Source organism: Bos indicus, chromosome 11 (assembly GCF_029378745.1).
Source record: "Bos indicus isolate NIAB-ARS_2022 breed Sahiwal x Tharparkar chromosome 11, NIAB-ARS_B.indTharparkar_mat_pri_1.0, whole genome shotgun sequence".
NCBI classification, from domain to species: Eukaryota; Metazoa; Chordata; class Mammalia; order Artiodactyla; family Bovidae; genus Bos; species Bos indicus.
The window spans coordinates 10984862-11003299 of NC_091770.1; the positions used below are offsets into that span (position 1 = coordinate 10984862).

The window sequence follows — 18438 nt, forward strand, 5'->3', positions numbered from 1 at the left end:
TTGAAAATCAACAACTCTTCTTATATCCACCAGAGAACTGAAATTAAGGGCAAACTACAGTCCCAGACATCCTGGAATGGGAAGTCAAGTGGCCTTAGGAAGCATCACTACAAACAAAGCTAGTAGAGGTGATGGAATTCCAGTTGAGCTATTTCAAATCCTGAAAGATGATGCTGTGAAAATGCTGCCAGCAAATTTGGAAAACTCAGCAGTGGCCACAGGACTGGAAAAGGTCAGTTTTCATTCCAATCCCAAAGAAAGGCAATGCCAAAGAATGCTCAAACTACCGCACAATTGCACTCATCTCACACGCTAGTAAAGTAATGCTCAAAATTCTCCAAGCCAGGCTTCAGCAGTACATGAACCGTGAACTTCCAGATGTTCAAGCTCGTTTTAGAAAATGCAGAGGAACCAGAGATCAAATTGCCAACATCCTCTGGATCATGGAAAAAGCAAGAGAGTTCCAGAAAAACATCTATTTCTGCTTTATTGACTATGCCAAAGCCTTTGACTGTGTGGATCACAATAAACTGTGGAAAATTCTTAAAGAGATGGGAATACCAGACCACCTTATCTGCCTCCTGAGAAACCTATATGCAGGTCAGGAAGCAACAGTTAGAACTGGACATGGAACAACAGACTGGTTCCAAATAGGAAAAGGAATACGTCAAGGCTGTATATTGTCACCCTGCTTATTTAACTTATATGCAGAGTGCATCATGAAAAACGCTGCCGGAATCAAGATTGCCGGGAGAAATATCAGTAACTTCAGATATGCAGATAACACCACCCTTATGGCAGAAAGTGAAGAGGAACTAAAAAGCCTCTTGATCAAAGTGAAAGATGAGAGTGAAAAAGGTGGCTTAAAGCTCAACATTCAGGAAACTAAGATCATGGCATCTGGTCCCATCACTTCATGGGAAATAGATGGGGAAACAGTAGAAACAGTGTCAGACTTTATTTTTGGGGGGCTCCAAAATCACGGCAGATGGCGACTGCAGCCATGAAATTAAAAAGACGCTTACTGCTTGGAAGGAAAGTTATGACCAACCTAGATAGCATATTCAAAAGCAGAGACATTCTTTGCCAACAAAGGTCCGTCTAGTCAAGTGGTCATGTATGGATGTGAGAGTTGGACTGTGAAGAAAGCTAAGCACCTAAGAATTGATGCTTCTGAACTGTGGTGTAGGAGAAGACTCTTAAGAGTCCCTTGGACTGCAAGGAGACCCAACCAGTCCATTTTAAAGGAGATCAGCCCTGGGTGTTCTTTGGAAGGACTAATGCTAAAGCTGAAACTCCAATACTTTGGCCACCTCATGCAAAGAGTTGACTCACTGGAAAAGACTCTGATGCTGGGAGGGATTGGGGGCAGGAGGAGAAGGAGACGACAGAGGATGGCATGGCTGGATGGCATCACCGACTGGATGGACGTGAGTTTGAGTGAACTCCAGGAGTTGGTGATGGACAGGGAGGCCTGGCGTGCTGCAATTCACGGGGTCACAAAGAGTCAGACACGACTGAGCAATTGAACTGAACTGAACAGTCCAGCAAATCTGGGACAGACAAACAGATACAGACAATCACAACTAACGGGACAGAGTTCCAGAGCAGACACCACGAAGGACAGGGAAGGAAAGCCTAAATTGTAAATGACAAATTATTAGAGGCTCAGGATAGAGAACTCTGAGATTTAAAAAGTCCAGGGAAAGTCTTAGAGGGGCTCCCACACTTTTGGAGTTTTACTTCCAGGAACTGCACCAGGTTTCACAGTTAAGATTAGAGAAAAATCTCTTGCTGTGGCAGGAGAAGAGGGAAAAGTAGTCGTTTTGAAATAAGTCTAGAAGCATTCTGTCCTTAAGACCTGCCTGCAAAAGAAACTATTTTACCAGAGACTGGGGTTTTACCAGAGACTAAGTGATGCCGGGGAAGGGAAATATTCAACTCCAAGCCCCCTCCTAGCTTTCTTATTTTATTTAAGGAGAAACCAATGAGAAACCCTAGTGAAGCTCACAGCCTAGAGAAAGACTGAGACCTCACAATATGACTACAGAACACCTCCCCTCCGCCCATACCTCACCACTACATCAACGCGGCTCCTGATGAGAATGGTACACAAATGCAAGAACAGCACATCCAGATCTTATTTAAGAGGTCCTTAGAGAAATCCAAAGAAAACAGGCGGAACAAAAGCAAGGCCATCAGAGGAAATTTTAGCCTTTGACACCTACTGCTATAGCAAACAAACACAAAATCACCTCTAACCAGATAAACTTATGAAACCTCACACTAAAAGGCTATTTACTTCAGTTCCTAGCATATCATATTCATTCGGTACACGCCTGGTTTTCCACACACACACACAAATTACAAAACATAAACGACAAAAACAACTTTTTTGTTTTACAAAAAACAAAAGCAGGTTAAAGAGACAGCAAGGATCAGAATCAGACTCAGATAAGGCAGAGATGTTGGAGGTTCAGTTTGTAAAGATGCAAAAGTTCTGGAGATAGATGGTGGTAAAGATTATAAAACAATGTGAATGTACTTAATGTCACTTAAACCTGGTTAAAATGGGGAAATTCCCTGGTAGCCCACTGTTTAGGACTCAGTGCTTTAACTGCCAGGGCCCGAAGTTCAATCCCTGGTTGTGGAACTAAGATCCTGCAAGCTGCGAGGCTCAGCCAAAATAAATATATTTTATTTATAGCTTAAACCAGTAAATTTTATGGTATACATATTTTACCACAATTTTTAAGAAAAGAAAAAGAAATCAAGGTAGAAAAAAAGAAACAAGCCACCAGACCATGAAAAGACATGGAAGAACCTTAAAAGCATATTCCTAAGTGAAAGAAGCCATCCTAAAAGGCTACATACTGTATGACTCTAAGCACATGACTTTCTGGAAAATGCTAAACTACAAAGACAATAAAAACAGCAGCAGCTGCCAGGGTTTCAGAGGAAGGAGGGAAGGGACAAATAAGCAGAACACGGGGATTTTTTTTTAGGCAGTGAAACTATTCTGTGTGATACTGTAAAATAGTGGATATATGTCATTATACATTTGTCAAAATCCAAAGAATGTACAAAAAAGTGGACTCTAATAAAAACATACACTTATAATTAATAGCAATGTATCAATATTGGCTTACCAACTGTAACAAATATGCCAGCCTAATACAAGATGCTAATAACAGAGAAAACAGGGGAGGGAAAAGAGGTACATGGGAATTCTGAACTTTTTGCTAAACATAAAACGGCTCCCAATAAAGTCTACTGGGACTTCCCTAGTGGTCCAATGGTTAAGAATCCATCTGCCAAAGCAGGGGACACAGGTTCCATCCTTGGTCTGGGAAAATACCACAAGCCGGGAGGCCACTAAGCCCAGGCACCACAACTTCTGAAGCCCACACACCTAGAGCCCACGCTCTGCAACAGGAGAAGCCACCACAGTGAGAGGCCTGAGCAGCGCAACTAGAGTAGTCCCTACTCACCACAGCTAGAGAAAGCCTACGGGCTGCCACAAAGATCCAGGGCAGCCAAAAAGAATACTAATAATTAAAAAAAAAAAAAAAAGGATAGCCACCTGTGAGAAGATCAACAAGGAAATATAAGATGTGAACACCCTATAAGCAAACTACATTATAGAATATTCCATCCTACAGCAGCAGAATATGCATTCTTCTCAGCATACACGGAACATCTCCAGGACAGACAACGTGTTAGGTTACAAAGCAAGCCTCAATGTTTTAAAATTTTATTTTATTAATGAATAGGCAATTTACAATGTTGTGTTAACTTCTGCTGTACAGCACAGTGATTCAGTTATAAACACAAGCCTCACATTTTTTAAAAAATTTAAATCATGGAAAGTATATTCTCCGCCAAAATGGAATGAAATTAGAAATCTATAACAGAAGGAAGTTAAGGAAATTCACAAACATGTAGAAATTAAGCAACAGACTTCTAAACAACCAATGAAAAAAAATCACAAAGAGAATTTTCAAATATTTTGAGATAGACAACAGGCAGAAAACAACTCAAATGTCCATCAACTGATAACGGATAAACAAATATAGTATATCCATACAATGGAATACTATTAAGTCATAAAAAGGAATGAAAAATTGATGTTATATTCATGGATTCCTAAAAACATTATGCTAAGTGAAAGAAGCCAGTCATAAAAGACCACACATTGGAATTGGTGGTGCAGTGGCTAGGACTCAATGCTCTCACTGCCAGGGTTCAAACCCTGGTGGGGGAACTAAGATCCAGAATCCGTGTGACATGTACCATATATTATATGATTCCATTTATATTAAATGACCAGAACAGGCAACTCTACAGACAGGGAAAGTAGATTAATAGTTGCCTTGAGGAATGGAAGCAAGAGGGGCGATAGCGAAAGTGTATAGGGTTTCTTTTTGAGGTCGTGAAAAAATTGTTCTAAAATTGTGGTGATGGCTACACATATCCATTAATATACTGAAAACCACTGAGCTGTGCAGTAAAATACAGGGTAAATTGCATGGTTTTTAAATTATATCACAACAAAACTGTTTAGAATGTTTTTAAATAAGCCGGTTGAACATTCAGCACATTAAGTAAAATTAAATAAATCAAATAAACCTAGGGAAATAGTAAAAGATGAGAGCTGAAATTAACGAACTAAATGGTGAAAAAGTCAACAGAATTAAACTTAAATATAAGAGCGGTTTCCTTGGATGAAAAAAATTAACAAAATATATCCATAGTTATTCAGATCAAGAGGAAAATAAAATACATAACATTAGGAATGAGAAGTGGAAATAATCACAAATGCAATGGAAAAAATAAAGAATACTATGTAACACTTCATTATAATTAACTAAAAATCCTTATTGAAATGATTTTCCAGAAAAATCATAAATTATCAAAATTAACTCCCCCCCCCCCAAAAAAAGGGGCTTACCCGGTGGGTAAGATGTTAATGAATCTGCCTGCAATGCCAGAGACCCAGGTTCGATCCCTAGGTCAGGAAGATCCCCTGGAGAAGGGAATAGCAATCCCATGGACAGAGGAGCCTGGAGCTGCAAACAGCCAGACACAACTGAGCAACTAAGAGTTTCAACTCAAAAAAAGTGAGACAGTATATACAAATTATAACCCTGAAAGGAATCCATAGGCACAGTAGCTTCACAAGTTATTATTTTTCCAACATGCAAGAAAGTCTTATATTATTTAAACTGTTCCAAGACATTAAAAAATCTTCCCAGTACCTCACATAAAAACATCATAATTCTGACTTCAAATTTGACCAAAAAAGTCAAGAAAACAATTTAACTTAAAACTATCATTTATCAAATATCTAAAGATAAAATTCAGCACTTCCTTAAGAGAGAAACACATTCTAACTGACAGCTTTCATCCCCAAGCTCAAAAAAGTTTTAATACTAAGAAAAAAATCTGTACTAATAGGCAAAAAAAAAAAAGATTAAGAGTTGTACAATGTAGATAAATTTGGAGATGGGGACTAGAAAGGTGAAGGAGTTCAGGCCTAAGCGTCTCTCCTAAGAAATGATAACCTGCTGACAGGAGAATGCTGAACACTAGATGAAGGCCAGAGGATAAGGGTGATAATGCAGAAGAATCTGAAGAAGGAAACATAAAAATATTTCCAAGAACTCTTGATGATCCAGTTAAAAGTTGGAGACCAAGTGGTCAAAAGGCACAAACTTCCAATAATAAGATAAATAAGAACTAAGTATATAATGCACAACATGACAAATAAATTAACGCTGCTGTATGCTATATATGAACACTGCTAACAGTAAACGCTGAGTTCTCATCACCAGGAAAAAATTATTTTCTATTCATGTTTCTAAGCCACATGAAATGACGACTTGTGATAATTACTTTATGATGTATGTAAGTCAAACCATGCTATATACCTTAAACTTATAAGTGCTTCATGTCAATTATATCTCAATATAGTTGGAAGAAAAGACTATCGTAAATAAATAATAACACTAAAAACAAAAAAAGTTGAAGACCAAGAACTTCTATGATACCGATTCACAGAACTGAATTATTTTCCCTAGCACAGTTCAGAAATTTAGGTTTAGGAATTACAAAGCAGAGACGTCTGAAACGGTTCATGTTGAATGGTCTGTAGGACTGGCCTGGCATAAGACCACCAAAGTAAAGGCTCTGAATCACTCACTTCCCTGAACTCTTAAAAAGACTTGGTTGTGGGACTTCCCTGGTGGTCCAGTGGTTAAGAATCCGCTTGCCAATGCCGGGTACATGGGTTCAATTCCTGGTCCCGGAAGATCCCATAGGCCGAGAGGCAACTAAGCCAGTGCTCACAACTACTGAAGCCCCCCAACTCTGAGCCTGTGCTCCACAGTAAGAAAAGCCGCTGCCATGAGAAGACGGCACACTGCCATGAGAAGTTGGCGTACAGCAATGAAGATTAGCCCTCACTCACCACAGCTAGAGAAAGCCCTCCCACAGCAACAAAGACCCAGCTCAGCTAAAAATAAATCTTTTTTTTTTTTTTTTTAAGACTTGGTTGTAAGGCAGGTCACATTTTGTACTGAACTTAAAACAGTTCCATACCTTAGCTCGGTGTCATCACTTGGAGTTGCAAACTTAATCAGTACCTTACAAATTACCACTAGAACATCCTTATTGTCAGAGACATGAGAGTGAATCAAATATTACAATTTTGTCATTTAACTTGAGGCTATCCTGAATGAAATTAATGTCTCCCATCATTTGGTCTCTTCCTTTGAATGCTGCTGCTGTTCAGTCACTATATCATGTCTGATTCTTTGCAACCCCATGGACTGTAGCCTACCGGGCTCCTCTGTCCATGGAATTTCCCAGGCAAGAATACTGGAGTGGGTTGCCATTTCCTTCTTCACAGGATCGTCCCAATCCAAGGACGGAACCCACATCTCCTGCTTGGCGGGTAGATTCTTTACTACTGAGTCACCTGGGAAGCCCCATCCTTTGAAGACACTGAATTAAATACTACACAACAAACTCATTTTCAAAAACTTATAGTTCATAAATTTCTAGCAAGAAATATAGAAGTCTCTCCTTTAAACATTTTTCCAATTTATGCCAGTAAATCTTAATATATTAGTAAATAAATCTTAACATATTAGTGAGCAAAAAAATTATCTTAATACATTTTATATCATTTTAAAACTACTTTTAATACAGCACATCACCCACACCTTCATAAACCCACCAAGGTAAACAAGAGAATATCTTTCTCTCAAAAAAAAAAACAAAAACAACCCTCTACGGAAAAAATACTCGGGCTCTAAAAAGCAGTATCTTCTATTACACAGATAGATCACTGCTAAACAAAAGAATAATCTCGTCACATTGGCTGTAAAGAAGTAAAAGGGCTTAATTAAAATCTTCAAGAAATATTAAAATTAAATATTAACAGTTATTCAAACAAGAAGTCATAGAACAAAATTAAAGTTACGAGACCTTATCCACAAGTGTGGCTTTAGTTTTGGTCCATATGTATATAGATAACTTACAATTTGAAATGTCTAGCCCAGATCCCTCCTCTGATCTCCAAAGCCAAACCCATAATCTTAACACCCATCCCAACCATCTCATCACCCTACCCCATGGCCACCACTTCTACCATAAACCTGGCCATTTTTCAATATTTGGCACAACCATTTATCCAATAACCTGACACCTCCTTGCCCTCGTGTTCCACATCTAATCCATTATTAGTGTAATAATAATGTAAAATTAGTGTACCACTGTGATTATTTTACTTCTTAAATTCCTCTTGAATCAGTCTACTTTTCTACATCCACCAACATGTGCCTATTACAAAATATCATCAGTTCCCGGCAATACTGCAATGTCCTAATTAATTAGCATCCTTGACATTATTGCTGCTCCCCACCCAGCCCAGGCATCAAAGCTGTTCTCTGCTCTGCTACAAAGTGATCTTCCTGAAACACAAATCTTATTCTGTATTTCTTTGTTTAAAAACATTTCAATGACTTCCACGGATAAAGCTTCCAAATCCTTGACATAGAACAGAAAGCCTTGAAATCTGTAATCAACCCTTATTGGCTCCTGGTTCCTTGAAAACGCCATACTCTCTTACCTACAGTACCTTTCCATGTGGCTTTCCCTCAGCTGGAAAGCTTCTTTTCCCTTTAATTGTGATCTGTCTTCAGACCTCAGCTTGTCATAACTTCCTCAGAGAAGCTTGCCCCAACTTCACTGACAAAACAGATTCCCTTACTAAATGTTTTCAAAGCATGTTAGGACATACGATTTTTACTTTTCTTTCTTCGACCAACTGAATTTTGTCTGCCTCCCTCTTTAAAGTGCATACGCTAGGAAAAAAGAAAAAACAAATATTTCCGTTCATCAAAATGCCACAGCATAAAGCATAATGTGTGGCCCATGATGAATGCTCAATACATGCTCAACGAATTGAGTACCGACAGGAATATTTACCAAGCAAAACAACTATTATTCTTTAATTATCAACAGCCTACAGCAATAATGTCCAGTAGAACTTTCTGTAATGATGAAATTATTCTACATCTGCACTGTCCAATTACACAGCCTCTAATCAAGCGTGGCTACCGAGCACTTGAAAAAGTGGTTGGTACAACAGAGGCACTGAATTTTTAATTTCACTTGATTTTAACAAATTAAGATGTAAAGAGTCAGACATTGCTATGACTACTGTATTGAACAGCACAGGTCTATATAGTCTTTTCTCTGTCTTTTCAATCGTTGCATCTTGTTTCACTCTACCCAGCTGACACCTTATCTAACGAGCAGTCTTGAACAATAAACCCTAGACTTCTTTTTGTCCCCACAATGTTCCTCTCACAGAATAGAAACTTAATGTCTGATGACTAGATATCCGAATTGTATATCTTTCCTTTCTCCCTGAAAAAATAATCAATTAAATGCAGTTATTTGCAAAATGACCTTCAGAAGCCAGCCAAAAAATCAGCTCTTTCTAGTTTTCCAGACTGGTGGGAGCTGCAGCATAATAAACCTCCTGTATTTCGAAGCCCCTCCTACCTGCTAGGGACCCCTTTAGGGCTACAAAGAAGCTGAAGAAGCACAATTGGCCAGAAACCACTAGAGATTACTATTCAGGTAGCTTACTGAATGGGGAAACAATGAAAACTTGGGTTTCAAAATCACTGCAGGTGATGATTGCAGCCATGAAATTAAAAGACGCTTGCTCCTTGGAAGAAAAGCTATGACCAACCTAGACAGCACAGTAAAAGGCAGAGACATCACTTTGACGAAAAAAGGTCCGTCTAGTCAAAGCTATGGTTTTTTCAGTAGTCATGTACAGATGTGAGAGTTGGGCTATAAAGAAAGCTGAGCGCCAAAGGATTGATGCTTTTGAACTGTGGTGTTGAAGAAGACTCTTGAGAGTCCCTTGGACTGCAAGGAGATCAACCAGTCAATCCTAAAGGAAATCAGTCCTAAATATTCATTGGAAGGACTGATGCTGAAGCTCCAATACTTCGAACACCTGATGCGAAGTACTGACTCCTTAGAAAAGACCCTGATGCTGGGAAAGACTGAACGCAGGAGAAGGGGACGACAGAGGATGAGATGGTTGGATGGCATCACTGACTCAATGGACATGAATTTCAGCAAGCTCCGGGAGTTGGTGATGGACAGGGAAGCGTGCAGCAGTCCATGGGGTCGCAAAGAGTCGGACACGACTGAGCGATTGAACTGTCGTACAGAATCCACACTGCTCTCTCAAGCGGAGTTCCGCCCTTCAGGCAGATAATCTTCTGTCTCCAAAACAACAGAGTCCCTGGACAACCATTCTCTCCTTTCCTACACCGCTCTTTTCCTCTCCCTCAGGGGACAAGCCCCACCTCCTCCCAACAGCGTTTCTGAAACCACAGTACTGACTCCTCTGAACCCCTGGTGTAATTCAAAAAGCCCGGGGCCTGGGGCGGGGGAACAAGAGAGATCTTTGCCTGAAAGGACGGGAGACTTGGAGTACTCGGCAAGAGTCGGGGCCCAGGAAGCGACAAGGCCCCTACAAGCCTTTAAAAGCACACGTACTATTGTCAGGCACCGTGACGGGCGGCGAGCAGGAGGCAGACGGCAGGGAACATGCAAAGCGCTCAGGGACCACCTGCCCGACGGCGGCCCATACCTCTCCCCGGCCAGCTCACCTTCCCGGGGCTGGTCAGCTCGCTCTCCGAATAGCGGTGCCTTGGGAGAGACGCCTGAGGCAAAGTGGCGCCGGGGTGCGCTTGCAGCCAGGCTTTGGCCTCCTCGTCGTCCTCCTCGTCCGTACTCTCTCGACGCTGGCTCTCATAGTTAAAATCCGCCTCCGGCTCCCGTCTCTCCTCTTCCTCCATCTCCTCCACCATCACCACCTCGTCCTCGTCCAAGTTCTCCGCCCCCTCCTCCTCCTCCTCCTCCTCGAGCTCGCCGGGCCACGGTAGGTCCTCAGGCTCCATATTGGCGTCTCGCTCTAGGAGGTGGAGGAGGAGGAGGAGAGGGGAGGGGAGAGGGAAGGGAGGGGAAAATAAACGACTGGCGGTTTTGGCTGCGCGCAGGCGCAAAGACCGCCGACGCCTTGCGCGGGGCTGGGTGTTGGGAGGACAGGGCGGGGCAGGGAGTGAGCGCCCGTTGCTAAGGACGCCCGAAGGGGCCGGCGGGAAGGCCTGCGGCGCTGAGCGGCGGGCTGGCTAAGCCGACGCCTAGTCCCCGTCACTGGCTGTGGTCTCGCTCACAGTACTGTAAGCTCACAATAAACCCAGACAGGGCTCCTGTCGGAATGGGGAAGAATCTAGTCCTCGACTGGGCCGAGCCAAAACTGAATTTTCCCCTGCCCCGAGGGGCAATCAGACTCTGGGACAAACCCAAAATAATCAAACCTGCAAACTATAAATTCTTCAAAGTTTTCAATGTACTATGGGCACTTGAACCCAACAGCGGAAAAGCGTCAGAGGCAGTAGAGGGGTTAAGTAAGAACTGGACTTTGGTATCAAAAAGATGGGAGCTTGAATCCTAACATGGCCTCTAACAGCACTGAGACTAACCCTCTTTGAAATGAGGGTAATAGGCCCTTGTATAGGATGGTTCTGATAATTAAGGGAGATAACTTGTGAAGGGGTAGTGGTAGGTATTATTTGTTGACTACTGAATAGTAACGGTAAATGCTTACAGATTTGGGAGACAAGTGTTATAACCATTTTGTATTTGAAGAATCTAAGGCTGAGAAGAATAACTTGGCCAAAGTCTCTTACCTTATAAGTGGCTGGCAATGCCATCCCAGGTCTTCTGTAAGTCCAGTAATTGCCTTTGCCCAGACCTACAGCTAATAAAGAATAAAGTAGAAATATTTATACTGATAATATATATGTTTGGGGGTTCAGATCAGATCAGTCGCTCAGTCATGTCTGACTCTTTGCGACCCCATGAATCGCAGCACGCCAGGCCTCCCTGTCAATCACCAACTCCCAGAGTTCACCCAGACTCACGTCCATCGAGTCAGTGATGCCATCCAGCCAGCTCATCCTCTGTCGTCCCCTTCTCCTCCAGCCCCCAATCCCTCCCAGCATCAGAGTCTTTTCCAATGAGTCAACTCTTCGTATGAGGTGCCCAAAGTACTGGAGTTTCAGCTTTAGCATCATTCCTTCCAAAGAAATCCCAGGGCTGATCTCCTTTAGAATGGACTGGTTGGATCTCCTTGCAGTCCCAGGGACTCTCAAGAGTCTTCTCCAACACCACAGTTCAAAAGCATCAATGGCTGGGCTTTGCTGGAGCAGCCGTGAAGAGATAGCCCCCGCCCAAGGTAAGAGAAACCCAAGTAAGACGGTAGGTGTTGCAAGAGGGCATCAGAGGGCAAACACATACTCACAGAAAACTAGTCAATCTAATCACACTAGGACCACAGCCTTGTCTAACTCAATGAAACTAAGCCATGCCCGTGGGGCAACTCAAGATGGGCGAGTCATGGTGGAGAGATCTGACAGAATGTGGTCCACTGGAGAAGGAAATGGCAAACCACTTCAGTATTCTTGCCTTGAGAACCCCATGAACAGTATGAAAAGGCAAAATGATAGGATACTGAAAGAGAAACTCCCCAGGTCAGTAGGTGCCCAATATGCTACTGGAGATCAGTGGAGAAATAACTCCAGAAAGAATGAAGGGATGGAGCCAAAGCAAAAAGAATACCCAGCTGTGGATGTAACTGGTGATAGAAGCAAGGTCCAATGCTGTAAAAAGCAATATTGCATAGGAACCTGGAATGTCAGGTCCATGAATCAAGGCAAATTGGAAGTGGTCAAACAAGAGATGGCAAGAGTGAATGTCGGCATTCTAGGAATCAGAGAACTGAAATGGACTGGAATGGGTGAATTTAACTCAGATGACCATTATATCTACTAATGTGGGCAGGAATCTCTCAGAAGAAATGGAGTGGCCATCATGGTCAACAAAAGAGTCCGAAATGCAGTACTTGGATGCAATCTCAAAAACGACAGAATGATCTCTGTTCGTTTCCAAGGCAAATCATTCAATATCACAGTAATCCAAGTCTATGCCCCAACCAGTAATGCTGAAGAAGCTGAAGTTGAACGGTTCTATGAAGACCTACAAGACCTTTTTAGAACTAACACCCAAAAACGATGTCCTTTTCATTATAGGGGACTGGAATGCAAAAGTAGGAAGTCAAGAAACACCTGGAGTAACAGGCAAATTTGGCCTTGGAATAGAGAATGAAGCAGGGCAAAGACTAATAGAGTTTTGCCAAGAAAATGCACTGGTCATAACAAACACCCTCTTCCAACAACACAAGAGAAGACTCTATACATGCACATCACCAGATGGTCAACACTGAAATCAGATTGATTATATTCTTTGCAGCCAAAGATGGAAAAGCTCTATACAGTCAGCAAAAACAAGACCAGGAGCTGACTGTGGCTCAGACCATGAACTCCTTATTGCCAAATTCAGACTTAAACTGAAGAAAGTAGGGAAAACCACTAGACCATTCAGGTATGACCTAAATCAAATCCCTTATGATTATACAGTGGAAGTGAGAAATAGATTTAAGGGACTAGATCTGATAGATAGAGTCCTGATGAACTATGGAATGAGGTTCGTGACATTGTACAGGAGACAGGGATCAAGACCATCCCCATGGAAAAGAAATGCAAAAAAAGCAAAATGGCTGTCTGGGGAGGCCTTACAAATAGCTGTGAAAAGAGGAGAAGCGAAAAGCAAAGGAGAAAAGGAAAGATATAAACATCCGAATGCAGAGTTCCAAAGAATAGCAAGAAGAGATAAGAAAGCCTTCTTCAGTGATCAATGCAAAGAAATAGAGGAAAACAACAGAATGGGAAAGACTAGGGATCTCTTCAAGAAAATCAGAGATACCAAAGGAATATTTCATGCAAAGATGAGCTCGATAAAGGACAGAAATGGTAGGGACCTAACAGAAGCAGAAGATATTAAGAAGAGATGGCAAGAATACACAGAAGAACTGTACAAAAAAGATCTTCACGACCCAGATAATCACGATGGTGTGATCACTGACCTAGAGCCAGACATCCTGGAATGTGAAGTCAAGTGGGCCTTACAAAGCATCTCTATGAACAAAGCTAGTGGAGGTGATGGAATTCCGGTTGAGCTATTCCAAATCCTGAAAGATGATGTTTGGGGGTTAGTCAATGATTTTTAAATGCTTTAAAAACAAAGATTTCCCTATCCCTTAAGAACGCCTATAAAATGAATGGGAAATTAAAGAATCTTGAGATCCCTTGTTGTTATCTAAGGAGACAGACACAAAGTGAAGTCCAGCAAAAATTCTTCTCGGTATTGTAACAGGAGGGAAAGGGGCAGGGCACAACCAACAGTTGTGGCATAATTTAGGGGCTTTGCCAAGATTGAAGGTCCTATCTGCCAATGACACAATCCTGGGAAAACCATAAAGATAGCATATGGAGGCCCAAAGCCTCAGGACTCCTTGGACCACCTCTAAATGAACTTTGAGTACATATAAGTACAATTCTTCTTATGGTGGGTTCTGGCTTTTTCTTGCTGGAGAGCTATGGCTTTAATGATAGGGGAAAAATTGCTTTATTTTATATTTTGACTTGAGAAATCTCGATGTACCTCTCCAGTAACAGGATCACACATTTCGTTGAATCTGTTATTAAGTAATTCTGTAAAACTTTACCATTTACCTAGAAACCCCACTGTCCTTATCATCCACAAATGTCAGGAAAAATAAAGAGAACTAGTGGAATTATAAAACTAATTATCAAATCTTTCAGAAATCTTCAAACTTCCAAGGCCCAAAGAACTTCTATTTACCTTGATAGCAATAACATGAACCTCTCTAGGCTGCAGTCCATGGGGTCGCTAAGAGTCGTGCACGACTGAGTGACTTCACTTTCACTTTTCACTTTCATGCATTGGAGAAGGAGATGGCAACCCACTCCAGTATTCTTGCCTGGAGAATCCCAGGGACGGAGGAGCCTGGTGGGCTGCCGCACAGAGTCGGACACGACTGAAGTGACTTAGCAGCAGGATGTATGTATCTCCTTCTGAATTAAGGATAGACTGCCTCCTGTATTTAGGAACTACTTTCAATACTAAATTCTACCTTGATACAATCTGATATGACTAATTGCTCCAGGGGCCCACATAATAATTCCTGCTTTATAAACAATAGGTAGAATCTGCATTTCCAAAGCATCCACCTAAGTAACTTTTGCATGATCTGAAACCTGGAAATTTGATCTTTCTGAAAAAATATCAGAAGAAAACTTCCCTTGAACCTCAATGGAAAAGACCTGATTAGGTACTGCTAACAAGTGGACCAGCAGTGAAATTCCAAGGCATTGATCTTGGGTCCATGTTTCTCAGCCAAAAATATAAGCATCATTTTTTCCTGACTACAGGACATCCATTCCATTAGAAGACCTCAAACTGAAGATTCTTGGGAATTCTCCAGAGGCTGCTGATTATAGAAGTGGACAGCTTGTGCCCATGACAACAAAACAAGATTACTTTTCTGATTCTTCAGCATCCTTCACCCTACCACTAATCTTGCCTATTATTGTACTTTGACAACTAACAAAATGATTTCTCAATATGATCTACCTTGCTGGGGACCAGCCCCAGCTGATCCAGGGTATTCGAAGGAGAGACGGCCTAGGTGACTATTTATATGCTAATTAGAGATATAGAGAACAATAGAATGAGGATAGCTCAGTAGGAAAATTCAGTGGAGAAAAGAAGCTGAGTAGTTTGGTTTACGCGGGAGACCAATAAAACTTCAAGACAAGAAGTTTGCACCACTTACGTAGGCCGCAGGCGCCCTCTCGAATACCGGAAGGTGCCTCACCCTAGACACCTGCTCGAGTGGGTCTTAGAAGCCCAGGCATAATTAGTAAGCGTGGTGGGTTCCGCGCTCCAGATGGAGACTCAGCTGGAAGTTAAAGGGAAGAATGACATGGAGAGACCAAGCGCTGGTGAACAAGGCCCGTAGCTTTATTTTTAACAGGGGCTTTTATACCCTAAGTTACACATAGAGGATAATAGGGGATGTAAAGTCAGCAGTCTTTGACCCCTATCAAAAACCAGGGTTTCTTTCCTGCAAATTTATCGTATACAAATGGTTTAGGTGATTTACATCATCTTCTGGCCAGAAGGCCTACTAACATTTTATGCCTCTTGACAAGGACTTATCAACAAAGACTTATTTTCTCTAAGAGTAATTATTTTAAGGTTTGGCACCATCTTCCAAAGATAAAATTGCATTCCTATAGGGCGGATGTGTAATGGGCTTACAACAAAGAAAAGAATTTATTACCTTAAGGGTCTAAAGTTACTAACACCAAGGCCACTACTTATTTTTTCTATATACCAACTATTAATTAATACACATTCAAGGATACAATTCAGGGGATGTGAAAACTTGGCAACAAGCATTGACTCATCAATGAAATCCTTTACTAGTTTATTCTGACAGTTTTTAACTCTCTGAGAGGCTCTAAGCTATTTGAATATCTTAAGCTTCCCGTGCCTCTGGAGGCTAGGAGACTGTAAACAATCGTATGCATAGCTGCAGGAGTCTGGGTAAACTTGTCAGGCGAGTTAGAGAGCCATCTGAGGGGTTTGGATTTAAACACTCCTAATTGCCCAGGAACTTTATTAATTGGAGCTGTAAGTTAACTCTTTGACAGAGAGAGAGAGATGGTGGTAGGGGACAGCCCCCAGTAAAGTCAGAGGTGAGAGCACAAAGCAATAAAGTAGGCAGACTCTGGTTTTTTGGGGGAAAATGCTCGAGAATATCCGGGGGGACTCCTGAGGCTCGATCCCGCCTTTGCGTATGCCGAGCCTCCTTCCTCATGACCTTTGTCATGAGCAGAATGCCTCACCGGCTCCCCGCACTACCTTATCTGCATCTTTTTACTTTTGACTCCCTGTACTTTTCTGCTGCTTAAGAAAAGCAATACTTGTATATATTTCTCAAACCATAGCTATGCTCTTAATTAAACTGGCTATTGACAAAATTCAGTAGCTGCACTTTTAAGCACTTCATAGTGTAAATTTTCCTCTATAGGCCCCTTCTGGTTCTTAAGCTTTTCTCATGTAATTAATCCCAGACTTCAATCTTGTAAAAATCAGACCTTGATCTACACCTCAACAAAATGTTTCTCTGAGGGTGAAGATCATCCAGTCATGTCCAGCTCTTTGCGACCCCAGGTACTGTAACCTGTCAGGCTTCTCTGAGGGTATTACAACCTTATTAGAAAAACCTAGCTTATCAGGAATGGCAACTAATATTGGGGCTATCCTTGCTCCAATAGTCAGTTTGTTCTCTTCAGAAATACTGGAGCCCACTTTGCAGAAACCTATTTTACTTAACCAAGAAATCTGCCCATCTTGAGGGACAAACTACTGGCTTGCTCCCGATACACGTAATAATACTTGTACTCCCAGTATAGTCTGTACCCCTACTAGAGTACTGCTTCTTACGTGAATGTCAGGCTTATACACTCCTACTAACTTACCCTGTACATTGAATCAAATTGTTAGAGGTTTTCAGATGCTTAAAATGGTCAGGCCTCCAGTGGCTCATATTTCCCTGAGAAAGATACCCAGAAACCAAGCAAATGAGGCGAGCAGAGACTCACAGACAACTTGAGAGAACTCCCAGGAGGGAAAGCTGACTTTCTCTGTGTATGTCCTCAGTGAATGAAATTCCCACAACAAGATTAATACAACTGAAAAAGATGCTGCAAACATTTCTCTCTGACTTTATTATTAAGACTTGGCGACTGAAAAGTCGTGTCCAGCTCTTTGCAACCACATGAACTGTAGCACTCCAGGCTTCCCTGTCCTTCACTATCTCCCGGAGTTTGTTCAGACTCATCATGTCCATTGAGTCAGTGATGCCATCCAACCATCTCATCCTCTGTTGCCCCCTTCTCCTCCTGCCCTCAATCTTTCCCAGCATCAGGGTCTCTTTCAATGAATCAGCTTTTCACATAAGTTGGCCAAAGTGTTAGAGCTTCAGCTTCAGTATCAGTCCTTTTAATGAATATTCAGGACTGATTTCCTTTAGGATTGGCTGGTTGGATCTCCTTGCTGTCCAAGGGACTCAGGAGTCTTCTCCAGCATCGTAATTCAAAAGCATCAATTCTTCAGCACTCAGCCTTCTTTATGGTTCAACTCTCACATCCATACATGACTACTGGAAAAACCATAGCTTTGACTAGATGGACCTTTTTCAATCAAAGTGATGTCTCTGTCTTTTACTATGCTGTCTAGGTTGGTCATAGCTTTTCTTCCAAGCAGCAAGCGTCATTTAATTTCATGGCTATAGTCACTGTCCACAGTGATTTTGGAGCCCAAGAAAATGAAAAGCTGTCACTGTTTACATTGTTTCCCTATCTATTTGCCATGAAGTGATGGGACCAGATGCCATGATCTTCGTTTTTTGAATGTTGAGTTTTAAGCGAACCAGCTTCTTTACTTTCCTCTTTAACCTTCATCAAGAGGCTCTTTAGTTCCTCTTCACTTTCTGCCATTAGGATGATATCTGGGGTTACTGATATTTCTCTGGACAATCTTGATTCCAGTTTGTGATTCATCCAGCCCGGCATTTCCCATGACCTTAGCAGACATTATAAATGACCGAACTTCTACTTTAGAAGCTCAACCAATTAAATCTGAATACATTTGCCAGAGTTTTTATGGACAGTCGTATAGGCCTTGATTTTCTCATAGCTAGCCACAGGGTAGTTTGTGTTCAGCAATACTTATTCCTGCATCGGTTACCCTTCAGGGTAGTAGAACATGGCTAAAAGATAAAACCTAAAACAGAGTCAGCTGGGTTATTCTGGGCTTTTGTTTTCACTGCCAGGGTTTTATAATCTG

General features: G+C 41.7%; 1 protein-coding gene across 7 annotated transcripts in view; it reads right to left on the reverse strand.

Moving 5' to 3' along the window:
* ALMS1 (ALMS1 centrosome and basal body associated protein) overlaps window positions 1-10654 on the reverse strand; it is a 190545-nt gene extending 179891 nt beyond the window's left edge. For 2 of the 7 annotated variants that reach the window (XM_019969922.2, XM_019969923.2), the window contains exon 1: window positions 10206-10649. In XM_019969922.2, coding sequence (XP_019825481.2) covers window positions 10206-10496 — 291 coding nt within the window. In that variant the 5' untranslated portion in view covers window positions 10497-10649. Of the gene's footprint in view, window positions 1-10205 lie in introns of all 7 variants that reach the window. The other 5 variants (XM_019969921.2, XM_019969919.2, XR_002181716.2 and 2 more) reach the window with 4 other exon arrangements.
* Window positions 10655-18438: the final 7784 nt, after the last annotated feature.